At 44.1% G+C, this 23,286-nt stretch overlaps 1 protein-coding gene across 1 annotated transcript in view; it reads right to left on the bottom strand.

Moving 5' to 3' along the window:
- Positions 1-17,778: 17,778 nt before the first annotated feature.
- ADI1 (acireductone dioxygenase 1) overlaps positions 17,779-23,286 on the bottom strand; it is a 42,603-nt gene continuing 37,095 nt past the window's right edge. The window contains exons 3-5 of the mRNA XM_077291376.1: positions 21,347-21,526; positions 20,952-21,079; positions 17,779-18,252 (exon numbers count right to left, since the gene is read on the bottom strand). Of these exons, the coding sequence (XP_077147491.1) occupies positions 20,960-21,079; positions 21,347-21,526 (300 nt within the window). The 3' untranslated portion in view covers positions 17,779-18,252; positions 20,952-20,959. The remainder of the gene's footprint in view (positions 18,253-20,951; positions 21,080-21,346; positions 21,527-23,286) is intronic.

The raw sequence follows: 23,286 nt of genomic DNA on the forward strand, positions 1-23,286 counted from the left end.
TATGCCTGAGAATCCTTCTTTAACTGCGCACACATTGCATCTTGTTTTGTCCTGGGTTATCACTTTCTTAGAGGTGGATTATATAAAAGTGGCGATGATCCTATCTGAATGAGCTCCTGAATAGATTTATTTTTATCATCTGGGAAAGGAACGTCTAAATCTTCCAGCGATGTCCCCTGTGCACCGAACATGAAGCATCTTACATCACATTAATATATCAAACTTGTAAGCTATACTTCAGAGATCTTCTCCTCCTCGTACACCGGTGGAATACAGAGTATGTTCCCATGTCTGATGGTCTCACGTTGTGCTCCTGGGCTCCAGTGTGTCTTCTATAATTCATGGATTATTCCCTTCCTAGACCAGCGTCCCTCTCACTTCCAGGTGTGCATTCGTTCCCTGCTCGTATCGCACCATTGTTGGCTTCTGAACGAGCCAGTAATCAAATGTGTCTCTACCTCGGCAAATAACTGTGTGCGGCGCACAGGAGACAGCAGCAGCCGCACTTGGATCATCACAGCGTGAAGCCTAATTATCTGTTTCATCTCAGACCTATTGTATCATTAGTGAAAAGCTGGATTCTCATGATAAATTTCTGCTCATCTCAAGAATATTTTATTGTTACAGCTCCAACATATTCCACAGTATAAATTGTAAGCTCTTGTGAGCAGGTCCCCCACTATAACTGTAGGTTATCGAACAGGTACATCCAATAAAACAAAGTGGGAACCTAATGTTCCAATTATGAGGTTTCATACAAATCACTTGGATCTGTAATCTGTGATAATGTCATTTATTGAGGTCTGGCATACTAGAGTGAATACATTGAACGATAGTATTGGGACCCTTCATGTTATATCTGCTGGAGCTTTTATGACATCCCACCCCAAATCATTAGAGGTTAATTTGGAGTTGGTCCACTTTGCAGTTCTAACAATTTCCACTCTTCGGGGAAGACTTTCTACAAGATTTTGCATGGTGTCTATAGGAAGCTTTGCTGATTCATCTACAATAGGTGTCCCCAACATGTGGTTCGCAAACCTATGATGTATGGCTCGTGGATCTACGATGTGTGGTTCGTGGACCTACGATGTGTGACTCGCTGACCTACGATGTGTGGCTCGTGGATTTATGATGTGTGGCTCGCGGACCTATGTGTGGTTCACTGGCATTTGATGCGTGGCTCAGGGCCCTATTATGTGTGGTTCGCCGGCATTTGATGTGAGGATCACAGACCTAAGATGTGTGGTTTGCCAGTATTTGATGTGTGGCTCAGGGTCCTATGATGTGTGGTTTGCTGGCATTTGATGTGTGGCTCACAGATCTATGATTTGTGGTTCGAGGACCTATGATGTGTGGCTCGCAGGCCTATAATCTGTCGCTCGCAGGCCTACGATTTGTGGTTCGCCAGCATTTGATGTGTGGCTCGCAGACCTATGATGTGTGACGCACGGACCTATGTGTGGCTCGGTGCTGTGTGCCAGCTTAGTGTTTTAGAATCAGGTCAAGTAAACAGTCATAGAGCTGATCTCCAGGTGGTAACTTTTCTGAGTAGCCCCACACGGAGTAGCAGATCCAGATTCTCCTATACTGGGTGGGAATGGAGATACGTATGGTACGCTGCAGATAGGATGATACAGCCAATGTGGTAAATGTGCTTAATGTAAGAATACTGAATGCTGGTAAAGTGGGCACTGCTGGAAGAATAATGCCTATAAGCGATGTTGAGCAGTTCTCGTTGAGTGCACACCAGATTCAGCGTGTAACTATTGGGGGGGGGGGGTGTTGAATGTGGCTAGCGAATATCTCTCAGAGCTGAATGTGGCTCTCATGCTAAAAAGAAGTTGGGGTTGCTGATCTGGAAGAGCATTTGTGAGATTGTGAGACAGTAATGTTGCATGAAAGGCCTAGCTGGTAAGATCTGGTCTAGTTCTTCCCACAGGTGTTCAATGGGGTTGAGTTCAGGGCACTTTGCATACCAGTCCAGTTCTTCCACACAAAACTCCTCCAAACCATGACTTAAAGGACCTTGTTTTTGGCACTAGGGCATAGTCATGCTAGAACAGATCAGGATAAAAACATACAATTGTCCAAAACGTCTGAAGCATTAAGATTTTGCTTCACTAGAACTAGCATGCCTAGGCCAAGCCTTGAAAAACAACCCCATTGTGTTATCCATCCCTCACAAAGTGTCACTGCTGACACAATGCCGTAAGGCAGAAAACATTGGCTTTTTATTTGCCAAACCCAGATACATTCATCAGATGCCAGAAAGAAGTGTGATAGGTCACTCTACAGAACAAGTGTCCACTGCTCCAGAGCCAAGTGGCGGCTGCTTTACACCGCTCCGTCCAGCACTCGTTATTGTGGTTGGTGATGAAAGACTTGCTGCTGCTCGTTCATAGAATTCCACACCATGAAGCTCCAGTGCAGTGTTTATACGCTGATCTCAGAAGGTTTGAACTCTGCCGTTATGGAGTCAGCAGAGTATTGGTGACTTTTATGCCCTCTGCTCCTCAGGACTCTGGCCCCACTCTGTAACGTTACGTGGTCTTCACGTCATGGCAGAATTGCTGCGGTTCCTTTCACTTTTCAATAATATGACTCGCTGGTGATGGGGGAAGAATTAGAAGGGAAGAAATGTCATGAATAGTGATGAGCGAGTGTACTCATTGCTCGGGTAATCGAGTATTTGTAAGTGCTCGGAGATTTAGTTTTCCTCACCTCAGCTGAATGATTTACAGCTACTACCCAGCTTGATTACATGTGGGGATTCCCTAGCAACCAGGCATTCCTCACATGTATTCAGCCTGTCTAGCAGCTGTACATCATGCAGCTGCGTCAACAAAAACTAAATCTCCGAGCACTTACAAATACTCGGAGATCACCCGAGCAACGAGTTATACTCGCTCATCACTAGTCATGAACTCATTTGGTAGAACAATGGCATCCTATTACAGGATCATGCTCAAATTCAGTTAGCTCTTAACTAACATTTGTTAAAGGGAATCTTGTCAGCAGGATCAACCCTCCTTGGCTGTCTATCGATCATAGAAAATTGAATTATATTTTGATATCTGGGATCCAATGAATGTTTCTCATGAAATTCACATTTTTTCTTAACGTGTATGAGCTGTTAAGATCTATGGGCCGGACATAGATCCCCCTGAGAATCTGCCTCCAGAGCTTATTGAAAATTAAAGGAGACATTACCAGTGTGAGACATGTAATAACTGACAATTTGCTCTCCTGATCTACACAACTCACACTGGAAATATCCCATTTTATTTACAATAAGCTCTGGAGGCAGATTCTCAGGGAGATCTGTGTCCCACCCATAGATCTTAACGGTTCTTTTACATATTAAGAAAAATGTGTTTTTTTTCCAGCACAAGACATCAGATTGCAGATATCTTCATCCAGTTTCCTATGACCTGCATGCACATATAGACTGCTTAGGAGGGTGCATCCTACTGACAGACACTGCATGGCGAGGAGCTGGATTTTATACAGCTGTACCAATGTGAACGAACGAAGAGCCGGAATTCAATGATTAAGTGGTGATTCCTAATACTGTAGTGTATACGGCTATAGACATTCTTTTAATGTGGAATATACCAGACTGAACTTTCGCAGAAGTTGAGTTTTCAGCGCTGCTAGAGGCAAACTTCAGCCATGTTACAGCACCCAACACCATACTGTCTGTATCGCACACAATCTAGCGCTAAATTGCTACGATGAATATTGTTGCACTAGATGGTGGCCCGATTCTAACGCATCGGGTATTCTAGAATATGTATGTATGTATATAGCAGCCACATAGTATATAGCAGAGGCCACGTAGTATATAGGAGCCATGTAGTAGATAGCAGACAAATACTACGTGGCCTGTGCTATATACTATGTGGCTGCTATATACATACATACATACATATTGTAGAATACCCAATGCCTTAATACAGCCCATGCAGTATTAACAGTGGCCACGCAGTATATAGCAGCCACGCAGTATATAACACAGGCCATGTAGTATATAGCACAGCCCACGCAGTATATAACACTGCCCAAACAGTATATAACAGCCCAAGCAGTATATAGCATTGCTCACATAGTATATAGCACATCCCACGCAGTATATAGCAGCCATGTAGTATATAACACAGCCCTCATAGTATTTAGCAGTGTGGGCACCATATCCCTGTTAAAAAAAAAAAATAATTAAAATAAAAAATAGTTATATACTCACCCGCTGGGATCCAGCGAAGCTCTGGCGATGCGCGCGCGCGGCTGCCACCATCTTCCGTTCCCAGGATGCATTGCGAAATTACCCAGAAGACTTAGCGGTATCGCGAGACCGCTAAGTCTTCTGGGTAATTTCGCAATGCATCTCTGGAAACGGAAGATGGCGGCAGGCGCGAGCGCATCGTCCGACGAAGGAAGGTGAGAATAGCGAATAGCAGGTTTTTGGTTTTTTATTAATTTTTAACATCACATCTTTTTACTATTGATGCTGCATAGGCAGCATCAATAGTAATAAGTTGGGGACACAGGGTTAATAGCAGCAGTAATGGAGTGCGTTACCCGCGCCATAACGCGGTCCGTTACCACTGGCGTTGAGCGGTGACCGAAGGGGAGTATGGAGCGGACACCGGGCACTGACTACAGGGGAGTAGGGAGGGACTAATCGGACTGTGCCCGTCGCTGATTGGTCACGGCAGCCATGACAGGCAGCTGGCGAGACTAATCCGTGACACGGGATTTCCGTGACGGAAGTTGCATACAGAAAGACGGAAGTACCCCTTAGACAATTATATATATAGACTAGATGGTGGCCCGATTCTAACGCATCGGGTATTCTAGAATATGTATGTATATAGCAGCCACATAGTATATAGCACAGGCCATGTAGTATATAGGAGCCATGTAGTATATAGCAGACAAATACTACGTGGCCTGTGCTCTATACTATGTGGCTGCTATATACATACATACATACATATTGTAGAATAGCTGATGCGTTAATACAGGCCACGCAGTATATAGCAGCCACGCAGTATATAACACAGGCGACGTAGTATATAGCACAGCCCACGCAGTATATAACACAGCCCACGTAGTATTTAGCAGTGTGGGCACCATATCCCTGTTAAAAAAAAATAATTAAAATAAAAAATAGTTATATACTCACCCGCCGGGATCCAGCGAAGCTCTGGCGATGCGCGCGCGGCTGCCGCCATCTTCAGTTCCCAGGATGCATTGCGAAATTACCTAGATGACTTAGTGGTCTCACGAGACCGCTAAGTCTTCTGAGTAATTTCGCAATGCATCTCTGGGAACGGAAGATGGCGGCAGGCGCAAGCGCATCGTCGGACGATGGAAGGTGAGAATAGCAGGTTTTCTGTTTATTATTTTTTACATTAGATCTTTTTACTATTGATGCTGCATAGGCAGCATCAATAGTAAAAAGTTGGGGACACAGGGTTAAAAGCAGCGGTAACGGAGTGCATTACCCGCGCCATAACGCGGTCTGTTACCGCTGGCATTAACCCTGTGAGTGGTGACCGGAGGAAAGTATGGAGCGGGCGCCGGGCACTGACTGCAAGGGAGTCAGGGACTAATCGGACTGTGCCCGTCGCTGATTGGTCGCGGCAGCCATGACAGGCAGCTGGCGAGACCAATCAGCGACGCGGGATTTCCGTGTCGGAAGTTGCCGACAGAAAGACGGAAGTACCCCTTAGACAATTATATATATATATAGATGTACAAGGCTCAGCTGTCCATTATGAAAACTGGATATTCTGCCTAATATGTAATTAATAATATAACCAAAGGAAAACTAACTCGACAGTGGGGGATAATAGTGTTGAGTGAGTATAAAGTGAAGTGTTATATCGTACCCACTATCAAGAAGCCGGACCAGTGTAAAGTTACGTGGACAGTCGGAAAATTAACAACCACAAACGAAAAAGAGCACCACAACCCGACCATATAGTCCAAATAATAATAATATTGTTGTGCTTTATCCAGCCATTCGCTTATCTTATTTTTCCTGGGTACGTGTCCTTGTTTTTCTTATACATCTTGTTATATTATTTGCAACTTGGCATTGTGGTCCATAGTTTTTACCTGTATTCATTTTCCTGTTTAAAGTTTTTTACTGTAGTTATATATTTACAAAATAAAAATTATATTATATTGGACTATATGGTCGGGTTGTGGTTGCCAATATGTAATTAGTAGTAATGCAATGAAACTTATGACTGCCGGTTATGTAACTGATGCAGATTATGTTAAACCTACACTACTCTTAACAGGGTTATCCAGGACTTAATGTTTTTTTAATTTTGTATGAGGCTAAGCACTTTTCGGCAGGCAGTTGTCTGTTCTGCCACGTGATGATCTCTCCTGCTTCCTATGAATTCACATCCAGACAGCCATTCTCTTTCTTCTACTCTGCTGACAGCTTCATTGCCGATGTCATGTTGATTGACAGCTGGCTTCAACTAACACAGCGAGACGCCGGCTGTCAATCAACATGACGTTGGCAGTGACACCCTGTCGACAGAATGTAGAAGGAGCTGCTCTGTCGATGTCATATCACAGGAAGTAGGAGAATCACCGCCAGGAATGGTCCGTGACCACCCAGCTGGGAGAGATCAATGCATGGCACAACAAGCCGGTAGTCAGCAACTACCTGCTGATAAGTGCTTAGCTCCCTTGTCACCTGAAACAAAGTTTAAAGGGCCACTGTCACCCCCTCCAGCCGTTATAAACTAAAAGAGCCACCTTGTGCAGCAGTAATGCTGCAGTCTAACAAGGTGGCTCTTTTAGTTTTTGCTTCAGCTATTCCCTCAATAAAGCGTTTTAAAATTTGCCCTAAATACCTGTCTTTGTACCTGGAGGCGGTCTGAAGCCTCCTCTGTGAAGCGCCCAACTGCCGTCACTCATCTCTTCTGGGGCTATGGTCGCCGCCCCCTGCGCGCTGTTTCTTCTTAAATCCGGCGCCTGCGCTGTGCGTGCCTGCCTGGGACAGGCGCAGTCTTCATTGTCCATCATAGGTCAGATGCAGGGTGCCCGACTGCGCCTGTGCGGGCAGTGCGGCCACCCTGTTGCTGAATCCCCGCCCCGCACTGTATTATTCATTATGCTGGAGGGCGGGGGAGCTGGGGGAGCGTCTGAACAGCGCAGTGCGCATGCCCAGGAACCCCAGCCCCGCACTGTGCATGATGAATAACACAGTGCGGGGCGGGGATTCAGCAACAGGGTGGCCGCACTGCCCGCACAGGCGCAGTGAGGCACCCTGCATCTGACCTATGACGGACAATGAAGACTGCACCTGTCCCAGGCAGGCACGCACAGCGCAGGCGCCGGATTTAAGAAAAACAGCGCGCAGGGGGCGGCGACCATAGCCCCAGAAGAGATGAGTGACGGCAGTTGGGAGCTTCACAGAGGAGGCTTCGGACCGCCTCCAGGTACAAAGACAGGTATTTAGGGCAAATTTTAAAACGCTTTATTGAGGGAATAGCTGAAGCAAAAACTAAAAGAGCCACCTTGTTAGACTGCAGCATTACTGCTGCACAAGGTGGCTCTTTTAGTTTATAACAGCTGCTGGGGGTGACAGTGGCCCTTTAAAAAAAAACAAAAAACAATATTCCATACCTTCCGTCATTCTGTCCCTGTTGTGAATTCCGCTCTTGGGCTCCCTCCGGTGGTTGTAAGTGGCACTTTTGTGAGTTCTGCTCTTGGGCTCCCTCCGGTGGTTTTAAGTGGTACTGCTGCTCCTTGTAATTAGCAGTCAGCAGCTGCTTCCACTGATTGTCTTTCTGGCTCGGCTATTTAACCTGGTTCTATCCTTCAGCCTGTGCCAGTTGTCAATGGTTCCTGGATGGATTCACATCTCTGCTTGGATTTCCCTGATATTCTGACCAGTTCAGCAAAGATAAGTCCTAGCCTTGTTCTTTTGCAGTCCACTTTTTGTGGACTTAATCGTTCTGCACTTTCTATGTTTTTTCTAGTCCAGCTTGTCAGTATGGATTATTTCAGTTAAGCTGGAAGCTCTGGGAAGCAGATTTACCCTCCACACCTTTAGTCAGGTGTGGAGATTTTTGTAAACTCTGTGGTGGATTTTTCTAGTTTTTAATACTGACCGCACAGTATTCTGTCCTGTTCTATCTATCTAGCGAGATTGGCCTCCTTTGCTACATCCTGGTTTCATTCTGCGTATATCATTTCCCTCTCCACTCACAGTCAATATTTGTGGGGGCTGTCTAACCTTTGGGGATTTTCTCTGAGGCAAGATAGCTTTTCTGTTTCTATCTTTAGGGGTTGTTAATCCTCCGGCTGTGACGAGGTGTCTAGGGAGTGACAGGAACATCCCACGGCTCCTTCTAGTGTGTGTGTTAAGCTCAGGAATTGCGGTCAGTACAGGTACTACCTCCTCCAGAGCACGTCCCATGTTGCTCCTAAACCACCAGGTCATAACAGTACAACTGGCCAAAAATGAATTAAATGCATCTCAAAAGAAGGAAAAAAAATTCTGAGCCATTTTTTTTTGTGCAGTCTGTTTGTTCTTTTTTTTCCTCTTAATCTCTGGGTGGTTCAGGATTTTGGCGCTGGCATGGATATTCAGGGTTTGTTTTCTCATGTGGATCAACTTGCTGCAAGAGTACAGAGTATCCAAGATTATGTTGTCCAGACTCCGGCTTTAGAGCCTAAAATTCCTACTCCTGATGTGTTTTTTGGGGATAGATCCAAGTTTTTGAACTTTAAAAATAACTGCAAATTGTTTTTTGCTTTGAAACCCCGTTCCTCTGGTGATCCCATTCAGCAGGTTAAAATTGTCATCTCTCTGCTGCGTGGTGACCCTCAGGACTGGGCATTCTCCCTTGAATCAGGAGATCCGGCATTGCTTAATGTAGACGCATTTTTTCTAGCGCTCGGATTATTGTATGACGAACCTAATTCTGTGGATCATGCAGAGAGAATCTTGTTGGCCCTGTGTCAGGGTCAGGAAGCGGCAGAATTATACTGCCAGAAATTTAGAAAATGGTCTGTGCTCACTAAATGGAATGAGGATGCTCTGGCAGCAATTTTCAGAAAGGGTCTTTCTGAAGCCCTTAAAGATGTTATGGTGGGGTTCCCCACGCCTGCTGGTTTGAGCGAATCTATGTCTCTAGCCATTCAGATTGATCGGCGCCTGCGCGAGCGCAAAGTTGTGCACCATATGGCAGTGTCCTCTGAGCGGAGTCCTGAGCCTATGCAATGTGATAGGATTTTGACTAGAGCTGAACAGCAGGGATTCAGACGTCAGAATAGGCTGTGTTTTTACTGTGGTGATTCTGCTCATGTTATTTCTGATTGCCCTAAGCGTACTAAGAGGGTAGCTAGGTCTGTTACCATCAGTACTGTACAGCCTAAATTTCTCTTATCTGTGACCCTGATTTGCTCATTATCGTCCTTTTCTGTCATGGCATTTGTGGATTCAGGCGCTGCCCTGAACTTGATGGACTTGGAATTCGCCAGGCACTGTGGTTTTTCCTTGCAGCCTTTGCAGAGTCCTATTCCTTTGAGGGGCATTGATGCTACACCGTTGGCCAAGAATAAACCTCAGTATTGGACTCAGCTGACCATGTGCATGGCTCCAGCACATCAGGAAGATTGCCGTTTTCTGGTGTTGCATAACTTGCATGATGTTGTTGTACTGGGTTTTCCATGGTTACAGGAACATAATCCGGTGCTGGATTGGAAATCTATGTCTGTGACTAGTTGGGGTTGTCAAGGGGTACATAGTGACGTTCCTTTGATGTCAATTTCCTCTTCCCCCTCTTCTGAAGTCCCTGAGTTTTTGTCGGATTTCCAGGATGTATTTGATGAGCCCAAGTCCAGTTCCCTTTCTCCACATAGGGACTGTGATTGTGCTATTAACTTGATTCCTGGCTGTAAGTTCCCTAAGGGCCGACTTTTCAATTTGTCTGTGCCAGAGCATGCCGCCATGCGGAGTTATGTCAAGGAGTCTTTGGAGAAGGGGCATATTCGGCCGTCTTTGTCACCATTGGGAGCGGAATTCACAACAGTCCCACGTTGTAAATCCATCTGAAAGGGTTAACTAATTTTACAAGCAGAAGCCTGTTAATACAGCCGCCCCTGCCTGTAAAAACCCGGGGAATGAATGGAAAGCAGGGTGACCTGTAATTACCTTGAGTTGCGGTGATGCGCCCTCTGCTGGATGTCCTCATGAACTGGAGCCGGGGAAAAGTTCCCATGCTCGAGTTCATATGAGCACATCCAGCAGAGGGCACCTCACCGCAACTCAAGGTAACTACAGGACAATCCCCTGAATTTCATTCATTCATTCCCCGGGGTTTTACACACAGGAGCACAATTGCATTAGCAAAGCTACTGGGTGTAAAATGATTTAACCACTTCAGATGGATTTACTTCGTGGGACTTGACCTGAGCGACGGAAGGTATGAGATATTGTTGATTTTTTTTTTTTTTTCCTTTTTTACAGAACGAGGGTCTTCAGGTGGATTAAGAGTCTAATAAAATATAGTAGTGCGAGTGTCAGGTGTTTTTCATGCAAGTAGAATCAGATTTTTCACACCTAGCATCTGATTTGCATCCGACTGCAATGCAATTTTAACATGAGCTTTTACATACAGCAATTCTGTCATTTACTCATCGTTTTCAAAGGAACTATTCCTCAAAACATATTATATATTTATATTAGATAGATATAGGTGAAGTGAGTTCATTGGCTGTGAACTCCCAGGATCTGTCTGATGGCACCGCAAACTGGAGAACTTTCTCACACTTGTGGTGCCCTCAGACAGGGAATAGGAGTTCACAGGGAGACACTGAGCGCATGCTGCTCAGTGTCTGCTGGATGACAGGCTGTATGGTCACATCATGCAACCTGCCATCTAGATGTAGCAGAGCTAGACCCATCATGGGACATGGGATTATCATCTCTGCGGAAAGGTGAGGAATATTGTTTTTTTCCAGGTCACCACCTGACAGCACCATGGAGGACGTCCTTCTTATCCACAGTGGGACAGGAAACCACGAGTTTAAAAGGACCCTCCCCCTTCCACCCTTCAGTGTTTTTCCTGTCCCACTGTGGATAGGAACGAGAGTCATCCGTCTGTTCCGTGCAGAGAGTGTGGCCCGGCCTCTTCCTTCCCACTAGAAGACTGCTGAGCTGACAACCGAGCTATAGGGTCCCTCAGCTTTAACCGGTGTAGCGTTGCTCCCGGTTTAAGGGTCGCTTCCCCCTGGGGGGGGGGCTCTCGACCCTGGACGCAAGACCCTGATGTACCTGCTAAGAGTGGCGCCTCTGCTGGGTAGGATCCTTGGCAAGCGGTTTCGGGGGGTGATGCCGCAGGTCATCGTGGAGGGCTGGAATCGGCATGGCTGCAGTCCTGGAGCTCGGCGCGTGCTTGCTTCTGGATCGCGCTCCTTCGTGAGTCACTTCCGGTTCGCGACTGTCGCGCTCGTCACTTCCGGGTCGTGGCCGGCAGCATGGGCCAGCGTCTGCATGTCCTTCTGTTCCCGGAGCGATGGAGGTCCGGAACATGGCGGCAACAATATAAAAAGGTATGTGGGACTGTGGGGACTTATCCAGCAACATGGAGGATAATCCAAAACCCAAGACTTTGCAGGAGGACCCGACGCATGTGAGTCCCAGGCAGAGTCCTGCTGCCTCACAGACTTCACTCAGTATAGCCCATACAAATTTTACCTCTATGTGTATTATATATTATAGGCGTCTGCGGCTAAGAGATCGGGGAAGTGCAGGAAATGTCCTATTTGTGCCATAAAACTGAAGGACTCCTGGCAGAAGTCCCTATGCGAGTCATGCACCAGTCGTATCGTTTGGAGAACAGGCCTCTCTCTGATGACAAATATGAGAACCATTATCAGAGAGGAGGTGCAGGCCTCAATATCTGGCCTAACATTTCCCCAGTCCATACAGTCTGACCCCCAGGATCCGCAGAGATCCAAGAAAAGACAGAGAAAATCGGATGTCGTCTGAGGACAGCTCTTTTTGAATCAGATCTGGGAGACGAGGAGTTAAGCAGAGATCCCCCAGAGGGGGAAGAAATATCTATTCTCATCTAATGATATAGAGGAGCTCTTAGCAAATAGACAGACTATGCAGATTGAAGAACCCGCATCTACTCTGTCAGTTCAAGATGAGATGTTTGGGGGGCTGCGTTCTCAGACCTCAAAATTCTTTCCTGTTAATGCCCATATTCGTTCTATGATTCTAGAAGAATGGGAAGAAGCAGAAAGGAGGTTGTCAATTCCTAAAGACTTTAGACTCTGCCTCCCTTTTGATCATGAAGAAGTCAAGGACTGGGAGGATATCCCAAAAATTGACATGCCTCTTGCGAAAGTTTCTAAGAGAACCGCCATTCCATTAGAGGACTCCTCTAATTTAAATGAGCCGATGGATCGCAAGGCGGATGGACTCTTAAAAAGAGCCTGAGAGAGCTCAGCCACGGTAATCCACACAAATATAGCGGCAACCTCCGTGGCGCGTGCTATGCATTTGTGGGTTGATGACTTGAAAGATCAATTGTCAGCTAGAACACCTAGAGAGACCATTATTAAGGCAATTCCTCTACTAAAGCTAGCAACCGGTTTTGTAGCAGATGCTACTGCAGAGTCGGTTAGATTTACAGCTAGAGGCCAGTCTTTATCAAATGCAGCCAGGTGAGCCATTTGGTTGAAAAACTGGTCAGGTGATGTCCATTCTAAAAATAAGCTGTGCTCCATCCCTTTCTTAGGAGGAAGGGTCTTTGGATCTATTCTTGATGATATCCTGGAAAAAGCTTCAGATGAAAAGAAGGGGTTTCCAGAAGAAAAATGTAGGAAGTACCAGCCCTTTCGCAGACCCTATTATAGTCAGAGATCAGACTACAGGGGTAATGGAAAGCAAGGGAGATGGAGCTATCAAAAAGGGGGAGAAAATAGGAACAAAAATAGGGATTCAGGTCCCTTGACCTCCAGAACAGAATTCCGAAAGAAAGGACGCCATCAGAATAGGAGGGCGACTGTTGAACTTTTGGATAGAATGGAGGAAGATTACCAGAAGTCCTTGGGTTCTCCAGGTTATATCGCGGGGGTACAAAATAGAGTTCAGCTCTCTTCCCCCGGAAAGGTTTTTTGTGTCCAACGTCCTTCTCTCTTCTGTCGCCCCTATATGGTTGGACATCCAGGATCTGCTGCGAATGGCAGCAATATCCCCAGTTCCTCAAGGGGAGATAGGAAGAGGTCATTATTCAGGCCTCTTCTCTATAAAAAAAAAAGCCCTCTGGGGAATCCAGAACCATAATAAACCTCAAACCCCTAAACAAGTGGCTAGAGTACAAGAGGTTCAAAATGGAATCCATTCGCTCTACAATTCCCCTCTTAGGAAAGGACGTGCTAATGTGCACGTTAGATCTAAAGAGTGCATGTTATCCAATCTGCATAGATCACCAAAAATATCTCAGATTTGCGGTAGAGAAAGAAGGAAGAATCTACTATTACCAGTTTTGCTGCCTCCCCTTTGGGTTGGCAACAGCGCCCAGGGTCTTTACAAAAATTGACGTAGAAATAGTGGCTTATCTGAGAAATCGAGATATCACGGTAGTACCCTATTTAGACGATTTCCTATTGGTGGCGGACTCTATAGGGCAGCTCAAGATCGACTGTCAATTGGTGATCTCCACTCTGCAGAAATTAGGTTGGGTGGTGAATTGGTCAAAGTCAGACCTGACACCCAAACCAAGAATAACATTTCTAGGAGTTATCCTAGACTCAAATGTCAGAAAATCTTTTCTTCCAGACGAAAAGCGGACCGATATAATAATAAGAATCTGCCATTTTTCAAGAAGCCGAGTGTCCATCAGGGACGCAATGAAGATTCTGGGGTTGATGACGGCCTGCATTCCTTGTGTCAGCTGGAGCCAGTCGCATTCCCGTCAGTTAAAGAGAGCAGTCCTCGCTTCCTGGGACAAAAGACAGACATCTCTGGACAAGGAGTTCCGTCTATCCCATCAGGTTAGACGATCCCTGCGCTGGTGGACTGTCCCCGGAAATCTCCAGGTCGGCGTTCCGTGGATCCAGTCTCCAGCTGTCAAGGTGACCACAGACGCAAGCCAACAAGGATGGGGTGGTCAAGTCCTCGGAAGATACTATCATGGACAGTGGGATTCAGAGGAAAGCATGAATTCCTCGAATCACAGAGAGCTACACGCGGTCTGGAAGGTCCTCTATTTAGCTCAGGATCTGTTAAAGAACAAACACCTGAAGATTCTTTCGGACAACACGACGACGGTAGCCTTCCTGCGGCATCAGGGGGGTCCAAGGCATCTAAGATTACAACACCTAGCGGATCGAATCTTCAGTTGGGTGGAGAGATCGGTTCTCTCAATTTCAGTGGTGCATCTGGAAGGTTCGAAGAACCAGGTGGCGGATTTTCTGAGCAGAAAAAAGCTGTCAGCTACAGAGTGGGAGCTAAACAGCGAAGTTTTCAGCGAGCTGTGCCAGAGCTGGGGAACACCGGAGGTGGACTTATTCGCCGTCAGAGGGAACGCAAAGGTCAGAACCTTTTATTCACTGAACCCTTGGGAAAGACCGGCGGGAGTAGATGCACTTTCCCAATCATGGAGCACGGGTCTCTTATATGCTTTCCCTCCTCTTGCAGTAATCCCAAGAATCCTCAGGAAAATATATGAGGACAAAGCTCAGATCATCCTAGTGGTTCCGTTCTGGCCCAAGAGGAGCTGGTTCCCCTTACTAAGAAAGTTGGCAGTAGAGGAACCTTTTCTCCTTCCGAAAAGAAGAGATCTACTCCTCCAGGGCCCGAATCTTCATCAGGACCCAGACAGCCTCCAATTAGCGGCTTGGATCCTGAGCGCCAGATCTTGAAAGCGAAGGGTCTATCGGAAGAGGTCATCTCTATTCTCCAAGCAAGTAGGAAGCCAGTAACTTCTGCAATTTATTTAAAAATTTGGAAGAAATTCTGTAGTTTTTGTGGAGATACGATGGTTGATCTTGATCACCCTAACATTCCCAAAATCCTTGATTTTTTTGCAGCAAGGGTTTAAGAAAGGTCTTAAACCGAGTACGCATAGTTCAGGTGGCAGCCCTCAGCGTATTTTATGATTCTTCCCTAGCCTCCCTCCCCTGGATTGCTCATTTTTCCAGGGCAGTTTTAAGGATAAGGCCCTTAATCAGGAAAACCATCCCACCTTGGGATCTTAACCTGATCCTTAATGAATTGTGCAAAAATCCTTTTGACTTAGCTGAGGATATAGACATCTCTAATCTCTCCCTCAAAACTGCGTTTCTAGTGGCCATTACTTCAGCCAAGAGACTAGGAGAACTCCAGGCCCTGTCTATTCAAAATCCCTATCTGAAAATATTTGATGATAGGCTAGTCTTAAGACTTGACCCAGGCTTCCTTCCTAAGGTGGTCTCGGATTCCAATATGAATCAGGAGGTAGTGCTTCCATCGTTTTGTCAGTTTCCCAAAAACCAGAAAGAAACATTTTATCATAACTTGGATGTTAGGGAGACAGTACTAAAGTACTTGGAGGCAACTAGGACCTGGAGACGGGATACTAATCTATTTGTTCTCTCTAGAGGCCCTAATAAGGGGAAAAAAGCTTCAAAATCTACCATTGCGAGATGGATTAGGTCCACTATTAGCCTAGCATATGAGGCACGGGGAAAGAGTCCCCCAGGCAACCTAAAAGCTCATTCATCCAGGGCGCTAGCCGCCTCGTGGGCAGAGAAAGGGGGGGCTTCGGCAGATCAGATCTGCAGGGCTGCATCCTGGTCTAATCTCAGTACCTTTTCTAAGCATTACAAACTAGACGTAGTGTCGTCTCAGCTAGCCTTCGGTAGAAAGGTGCTTCATGCAGTAGTCCCGCCCTAAGACCAAAAAGTCTTCTTTGGTACTTCTCCATGGTGCTGTCAGGTGGTGACCTGGAAAACGGTAATTAGACCTACTGGTAATTGTATTTCCAGGAATCCATCCTGACAGCACTGTTAGTTCCCTCCCTATTTCAAATACACGGCATACTTATGTGAAGTAACATTTGTATAATGGTTGTTATGTTCAAATAAAATTCTTTTTTGCCTCTATCCAGAGGTGTTACTTTGGAAAATCACTGAAGGGTGAGGGTCCTTTTATACTCTCGTGGTTTCCTGTCCCACTGTGGATAACAAGGACGTCCTCCATGGTGCTGTCAGGATGGATTCCTGGAAATACAATTACCGGTAGGTCTAATTACCGTTTTTTTAAACTCTTTTGCAGAAGACAATGGCGTTGGGGGAATGGGCGAGGTCGTAAGTATGGTTTAATCAAGATTTATTAAAGGTGTGTGTCATTCTTTCAAATAAAGAATTCTTTCATTATGATTTATAAAGAGAAAACACAGTAGTTTGACAATAAATGGCTTCACTCCACCACTAACCATGAGTGGAGAAAAAGTTTTGGTGTGAACATTAATTTTCTCTGAAAAAAGGCCAAGAAAGAAAAATTTATGCCGGGGTATGTAAACTTTTGAGCATAACTGTACATACATGTGTGTGTGTCACTGACATCTTTATATTCATCTATTCTATGTGTATATATCTATTCTATTTTAACCTGTCACTGTGATTTTACTGTACACCGCACATGAATTTTCGGCTTTTCCAAGGAGATCAGTGTGTAAAAATCACACAGCACTCACATAGTCCGAGTGCTGTGCGATTTTTTTTCTCGCACCCATTGACTATTGCAGGATGCGATCCGATTTCCAATTACAATCACAGCATGCTGAGATTTTTTTCCAGTCCAATCGTGATCCGATCCAGAAAAAAAAATGCAGATGAACACACAACCATAGAGTAACATTGGTCTGAATGCAATCAGATTTTTTTTTATCGGATTGCATTTGTCCGATTTCATCGCAAGTAGGAAGGAGCCCTATGACTTATAAAACAATATGTTAATGCTGTGGTTTTTTGCTGCTTTTTTATGCAAATTTCAAGCTTTGTTTACAGCACCAGCAAAAGTTATGAGATTTCAGAAATCTCACGCACGCACTTTTTTTTTTCCTGACTGATTTGGAAAACTGCGTTTCTGCAAACTGCAACATGTCAGTTCTTTCATCTTTTTGTTCACCCATAGAAAGGAATGATTAAGTTCAAAAACACAGCAAAAACCTTAAGGAAGTTGCATCATGATTTTTTTTTTTTTTTTTTTTTTTTGGGGGGGGGGGGGGCACTAAACTTTATCTGCATGCAGAAGAGACATCAAGAACTTAGCAACACCTGCTTCTTGTAAGCAGCTTCTTTACTACCATGAGGGCAGGTTTTGATTGCAGAAAAAAAACACAGCAAAAACGCAACGTGTGAACATAGCTCTATGGTGTTTTAGCAGCTATTTTTGCCCATATGTGCCAAAAAAAAAAACACGTTTGAAATGTAAGCAAATCACATCACTCTGGCCAAAAACAAATATAACATTCATGGATGTTTTTACAAATGGCTTTAAAAGCTGGCACAGTATTTATAGATAAAAATAAGACCAGATCCCTATCATCAGGCGACCGCAAGGAAAACCTCAATAAAGGGCACTCGGGCAATAATGAACCAAACACCATTTCCAGCTATGACACCTGATGATGGGGAACATTCTGGTTAAAAAAAAAAAAAAAATAGCAAACCTGAGAATTTATTCTATATTTCCACATTATACAAATTCGCACCTATAAATGGAGGAACAGGACCGGGTCTCAAACACTAAACCTTTATTATAATCATTGTTTTTTAGCATTTCACAGCAGGAGGATTAGTTGCCCGGTCCGATACTTGTGCAGTGTCAGGGAATGGATATTGATTTCAGCAAAGACGAACAGGAAAGTGAGGATTTATCATTACCGCAGCCCCGACTGTAGAGTGATGTCCGCATCCTACGGCAGCGGCAGCCTTTCCTGATCGCTTTCTTACATGGTAGTGTCTCTATAAGAGCAGCCACATAGCGATCAGCATTACTGCGATTTCTATCATTTTTACACGATATTGTTATTACAGAATCACATTTGAGATTGGCGAGGACCCAGTATACAGAATGCACAGCCCACTGGGATGTGCCCAACACTTCTCCGTACATCTTGGCAATCGACAGGATGTTTTCTGCATGTATGATCCCATCTTGCGAAATATGGAAATATCCAACAGGCCCCCGGGGTCCCAGATCAGCCAGTCCTGGAAAATAGGTTGTACAGTATCAGCGTCTACCTAGAAACTATTCATTGGGTTGTCTGCAGTATTGTAGTTCATCCCTATTCACTTTTAAAGGGTAATCCAGCCCCCCTCATGTCTACAAATAACTGCAGGCTTGTGTGCACGGCAGCCATCACAGCCTATCCTAGTCATTAATGGGGTATTCCCATCTCCAAGATCCTATCCCAATATGTAATAGGTGTAATAATATTTGAAAATAATTAGAATTGTAGTATAGGTCTTCTGAATGTCAATTACCTTATGTGCAGGGTATTGTAGTAGCTTAGGTATCCATGGTTACGACCAATCTTATTGATAGTTACTAGTGGTCGTAACCATGAATACCTAAGCTACTGCAATGCCCTGCACATGGGGTAAGCAACATATGTAGTATTGTTCTCCCAATAACCTATGTCACTTACCACATGTGCAGGGCATTGCAGTACCTTAGGTATCCATGGTTACGACCACTAGCAACTATCAATGAGTGGTCGTAACCATGGATACCTAAGCAACTACAATGCCCTGCACATGAGGTAAGCGACATTCAGAAGAACTATACTATTCTAATTTGAGGTATTTGCTATTATTACTGCTACACCTATTATATAGTTATATAAGATGTTGGAGATGGAAATACCCCCTTAAGGTAAAACAGGTGTCTGATAACAGCTGCTCACACACATGAGCTGGCAGATATCTGTAGATGTGACCTCATGATTTGGAAGTTACTCTCCTCTACAAATATCTAAATATAAAATGTTGTTTATATTTGTCCGCTTTCTCTTTTTTTTAATGATTTTGTACATTGAGCCCTAACAAGAGCATTAAATGATGGCATTTCAACATCTAAATACACTTTTTAGATGTCCTTATAAAGTCCTATATAGAACAAACCAACGTTTGAGACATTGGACAGTCAGCAAGTTGTTAGAATTACATGTCCTCTAAAGTAATACAAGGAAATATTATACATACAGCCCTTATAGCCTGGTACTGTGAAAGGTTCACATACATGTTTGACCCTATTTTACAGACAGTACATACACCCCCTGGCAAAAATTATGTAATCACCGGCCTTGGAGAATGTTCATTCAGTTGTTTAATTTTGTAGAAAAAAGCAGATCACAGACATGGCACAAAACTAAAGTCATTTCAAATGGCAAAATTCTGGCTTTAAGAAACACTAAAAGAAATCAAGAACAAAAAATGTGGTAGTCAGTAATGATTACTTTTTTAACCTCCAAAACATCACTAGCATTTTGTTGCACCACCTCTGGCTTTTATAACAGCTTGCAGTCTCTGAGGCATATACTTAATGAGTGTCACACAGGACTCTTCATCAGTCTGCTCCAACTTCTCTGTTAGCTGTTGCCAGATTAGCTTTGCAGGTTGGAGCCTTGTCATCGACCATTTTCTTCAACTTCCACCAAAGATTTTCAATTGGATTGAGATCCGGACTATTTGCAGGCCATGACATTGACCTTGTGTCTTTTTTCAAGGAATGTATTCAGTTTTTGCTCTATCGCAGGATGCATTATCATCTTGAAAAACGATTTCATCATCCCCAAACATGCTTTCAATTGATGGGAAAAGAAAAGTGTCCAAAATATCAACATAAACTTGTGCATTTATTGAAGATGAAATGACAGCCATCTCCCCAGTGCCTTTACCTGACATGCAGCCCCATATCATCAATGACTGTGGAAATTTGCATGTTCTCTGCAGGCAGTCATCTTTATAAATCTCATTGGAACGGCGCCAAACAAAAGTTCTAGCATCATCACCTTGCCCAATGTAGATTCGTGATTCATCACTGAATATGACTTTCATCCAGTCATCCACAGTCCACGATTGCTTTTCCTTAGCCCATTGTAACCTTGTTTTTTTCTGTCTAAGTGTTAATGATGGCTTTCATTTAGTATTTCTGTATGTAAATCCCATTTCCTTTAGGCGGTTTCTTACAGTTCGGTCACAGACGTTGACTCCAGTTTCCACCCATTCATTCCTCATTTGTTTTCTTGTGCATTTCCTGTTTTGGAGACATATTGCTTTAAGTTTCTGGTCTTGACGCTTTGAAGTCTTCCTTGGTCTACCAGTATGTTTGCGTTTAACAACCTCTTCCCATGCTGTTTATATTTGGTCCAGATTTTAGACACAGCTGACTGTAAACAACCAACATCTTTTGCAACATTGCGTGATGATTTACCCTCTTAAGAGTTTGATAATCCTCTCCTTTGTTTCAATTGACATCTCTCATGTTGGAGCCATGATTCATGTCAGTCCACTTGGTGCAACAGCTCTCCAAGGTGTGATCACTCCTTTTTAGATGCAGACTAACAAGCAGATCTAATTTGATGCAGGTGTTAGTTTTGGGTATGAAAATTTACATGGTGATTCCATAATTTTTTCCTTAGAATTGAGTGATTCCATTATTTTTCCCCTATGCTTGGTTAAAAAAAGTAACCATTACTCACTACCACATTTTTTTGTTCTTGATTTCTTTTAGTGTTTCTTAAAGCCAGAAAGTTACCATTTGAAATGACTTTAGTTTTGTGCCATGTCTGTGATCTGCTTTTTTCTACAAAATTAAACAACTGAATGAACATCCTCCAAGGCCGGTGATTCCATAATTTTTGCCAGGGGTTGTATAATTATATTAAAATATCTTTTTATTATACCTAGTGTTTTACACCGTCTGAGCCAAAAATGTAAGATATTTGGTGCGAGCGTCAAAGTCATCGGCAGGCCGGTTATATGGGGTCCACACTGGTTCTCCAACAAACAATCTCATTGCTTTCACGTAGTTCTGGAAAGAAGCAAAGAAGTTAGTAGAGGAGTAATGACCCAACTATTGTGAATAATCATGCCATGGCCTTTGTGTGAAGGCACTCTGCTCATGTCATGCATCTCTACCATTCATCCTATCGTCCCTGGAAGTAAGGCAGGTGAAAAGAGCCCCGAAGAAGACCCCGATGACCTTCATATTTCACTATGTGCAGTTCCCAACCCCAACCATGAAGTTACAGTTCCCTCTAGGCATTATTGACCCAATCGATAGTGCAGTACTACACACATTCTCATCCAGTGTGAAGCGGTGGTAGATGCCGGCTGGAAGTGTTATCAGGTCTCCTTTTTCCATGGAGATCCTAATCCATCGTTCCTGTTTATCCCGCACATCAAAGTATCCGCTTCCTTCCAGGATGTAGCGGATCTCGTCGTCCAGATGCAAGTGTTCTTCATAAAATATCTTCAGCTGGAAAAGAAAAAAGTAAGAAAGCGTACGTTATGAGAGAAGAGGGCTTGCAAATACGAACTTTAAGACTGGGTTTGAGCAGCCATATAAATAAAAAAAAAAAAAAAAACGGCCAGTCAGGTCTGCAAAATGCAGGTGGGAGGATCTCCATGTGTTCATCCGTGTTTCCGACAGGTCTAGGAGCTGCTTTCTATAGCATACACAATGCTGCAGCATTTTCCACACAAGTGCATTAGTACATTAAATACACGTGGTCCATATGTGGTCTATTGCGCACACGACCCAAGAAAACGCTTGTCTAAGCAGAACTAACTCGGAAGGACCCATAAGTTATTGGATTACACAGATAGTCCAATGAATTAAATGGGAACCATGCAATGGTTAATTTTCCCTGTTTTCGATAAAGAGGCGCTGCAAGAAAATGGAATAGTTGTTATTAGGTTCCCTCACAGACTTTTGTTGTTCACTGGTGGGGTTCCCAGCAGAAAGACACTATGGACACTTGAGTTGGTTACATAATAAACCAGGTTAGTAATTTGCAAATCCACAAAGAGTTACACACATTGAGAAAAGTTTTGGTTCCCAGTTTTTGATTTATACAGTTAGGTCCATATATATATTTGGACAGAGACAACATTTTTCTAATTTTGGTTATAGACATTACCACAATGAATTTTGAACAAAACAATTCAGATGCAGTTGAAGTTCAGACTTTCAGCTTTCATTTGAGGGTATCCACATTAAAATTGGATGAAGGGTTTAGGAGTTTCAGCTCCTTAGCATGTGCCACCCTGTTTTTAAAGGGACCAAAAGTAATTGGACAGATTCAATAATTTTAAATAAAATGTTCATTTTTAGTACTTGGTTGAAAATCCTTTGTTGGCAATGACTGCCTGAAGTCTTGAACTCATGGACATCACCAGACGCTGTGTTTCCTCCTTTTTGATGCTCTGCCAGGCCTTCACTGCGGTGGTTTTCAGTTGCTATTTGTTTGTGGGCCTTTCTGTCTGAAGTTTAGTCTTTAACAAGTGAAATGCATGCTCAATTGGGTTGAGATCCGGTGACTGACTTGGCCATTCAAGAATATTCCACTTCTTTGCTTTATTAAACTCCTGGGTTGCTTTGGCTTTATGTTTTGGGTCATTGTCCATCTGTAGTATGAAACGACGACCAATCAGTTTGGCTGCATTTGGCTGGATCTGAGCACACAGTATGGCTCTGAATACCTCAGAATTAATTCGGCTGCTTCTGTCTTGTGTCACATCATCCATGAACACTAGTGACCCAGTGCCACTGGCAGCCATGCATGCCCAAGCCATCACACTGCCTCCACCATGTTTTACAGATGATGTGGTATGCTTTGGATCATGAGCTGTACCACGCCTTCACCATACTTTTCTCTTTCCATCATTCTGGTAGAGGTTGATCTTGGTTTCATCTGTCCAAAGAATGTTCTTCCAGAACTGTGCTGGCTTTTTTAGATGTTTTTTAGCAAAGTCCAGTCTAGCCTTTTTTTCTTGATGCTTATGAGTGGCTTGCACCGTGCAGTGAACCCTCTGGATTTACTTTCATGCAGTCTCCTCTTTTTGGCAGATTTGGATATTGATATGCCTACCTCCTGGAGAGTGTTGGTCACTTGGTTGGCTGTTGTGAAGGGGTTTCTCTTCACCATGGAGATTATTCTGCGATCATCCACCACTGTTGTCTTCCGTGGGCGCCCAGGTCTTTTTGCATTGATGAGTTCATCAATGCTTTCTTTC

This window comes from Ranitomeya variabilis, chromosome 2 (genome assembly GCF_051348905.1).
Source record: "Ranitomeya variabilis isolate aRanVar5 chromosome 2, aRanVar5.hap1, whole genome shotgun sequence".
Taxonomy (NCBI): domain Eukaryota; kingdom Metazoa; phylum Chordata; class Amphibia; order Anura; family Dendrobatidae; genus Ranitomeya; species Ranitomeya variabilis.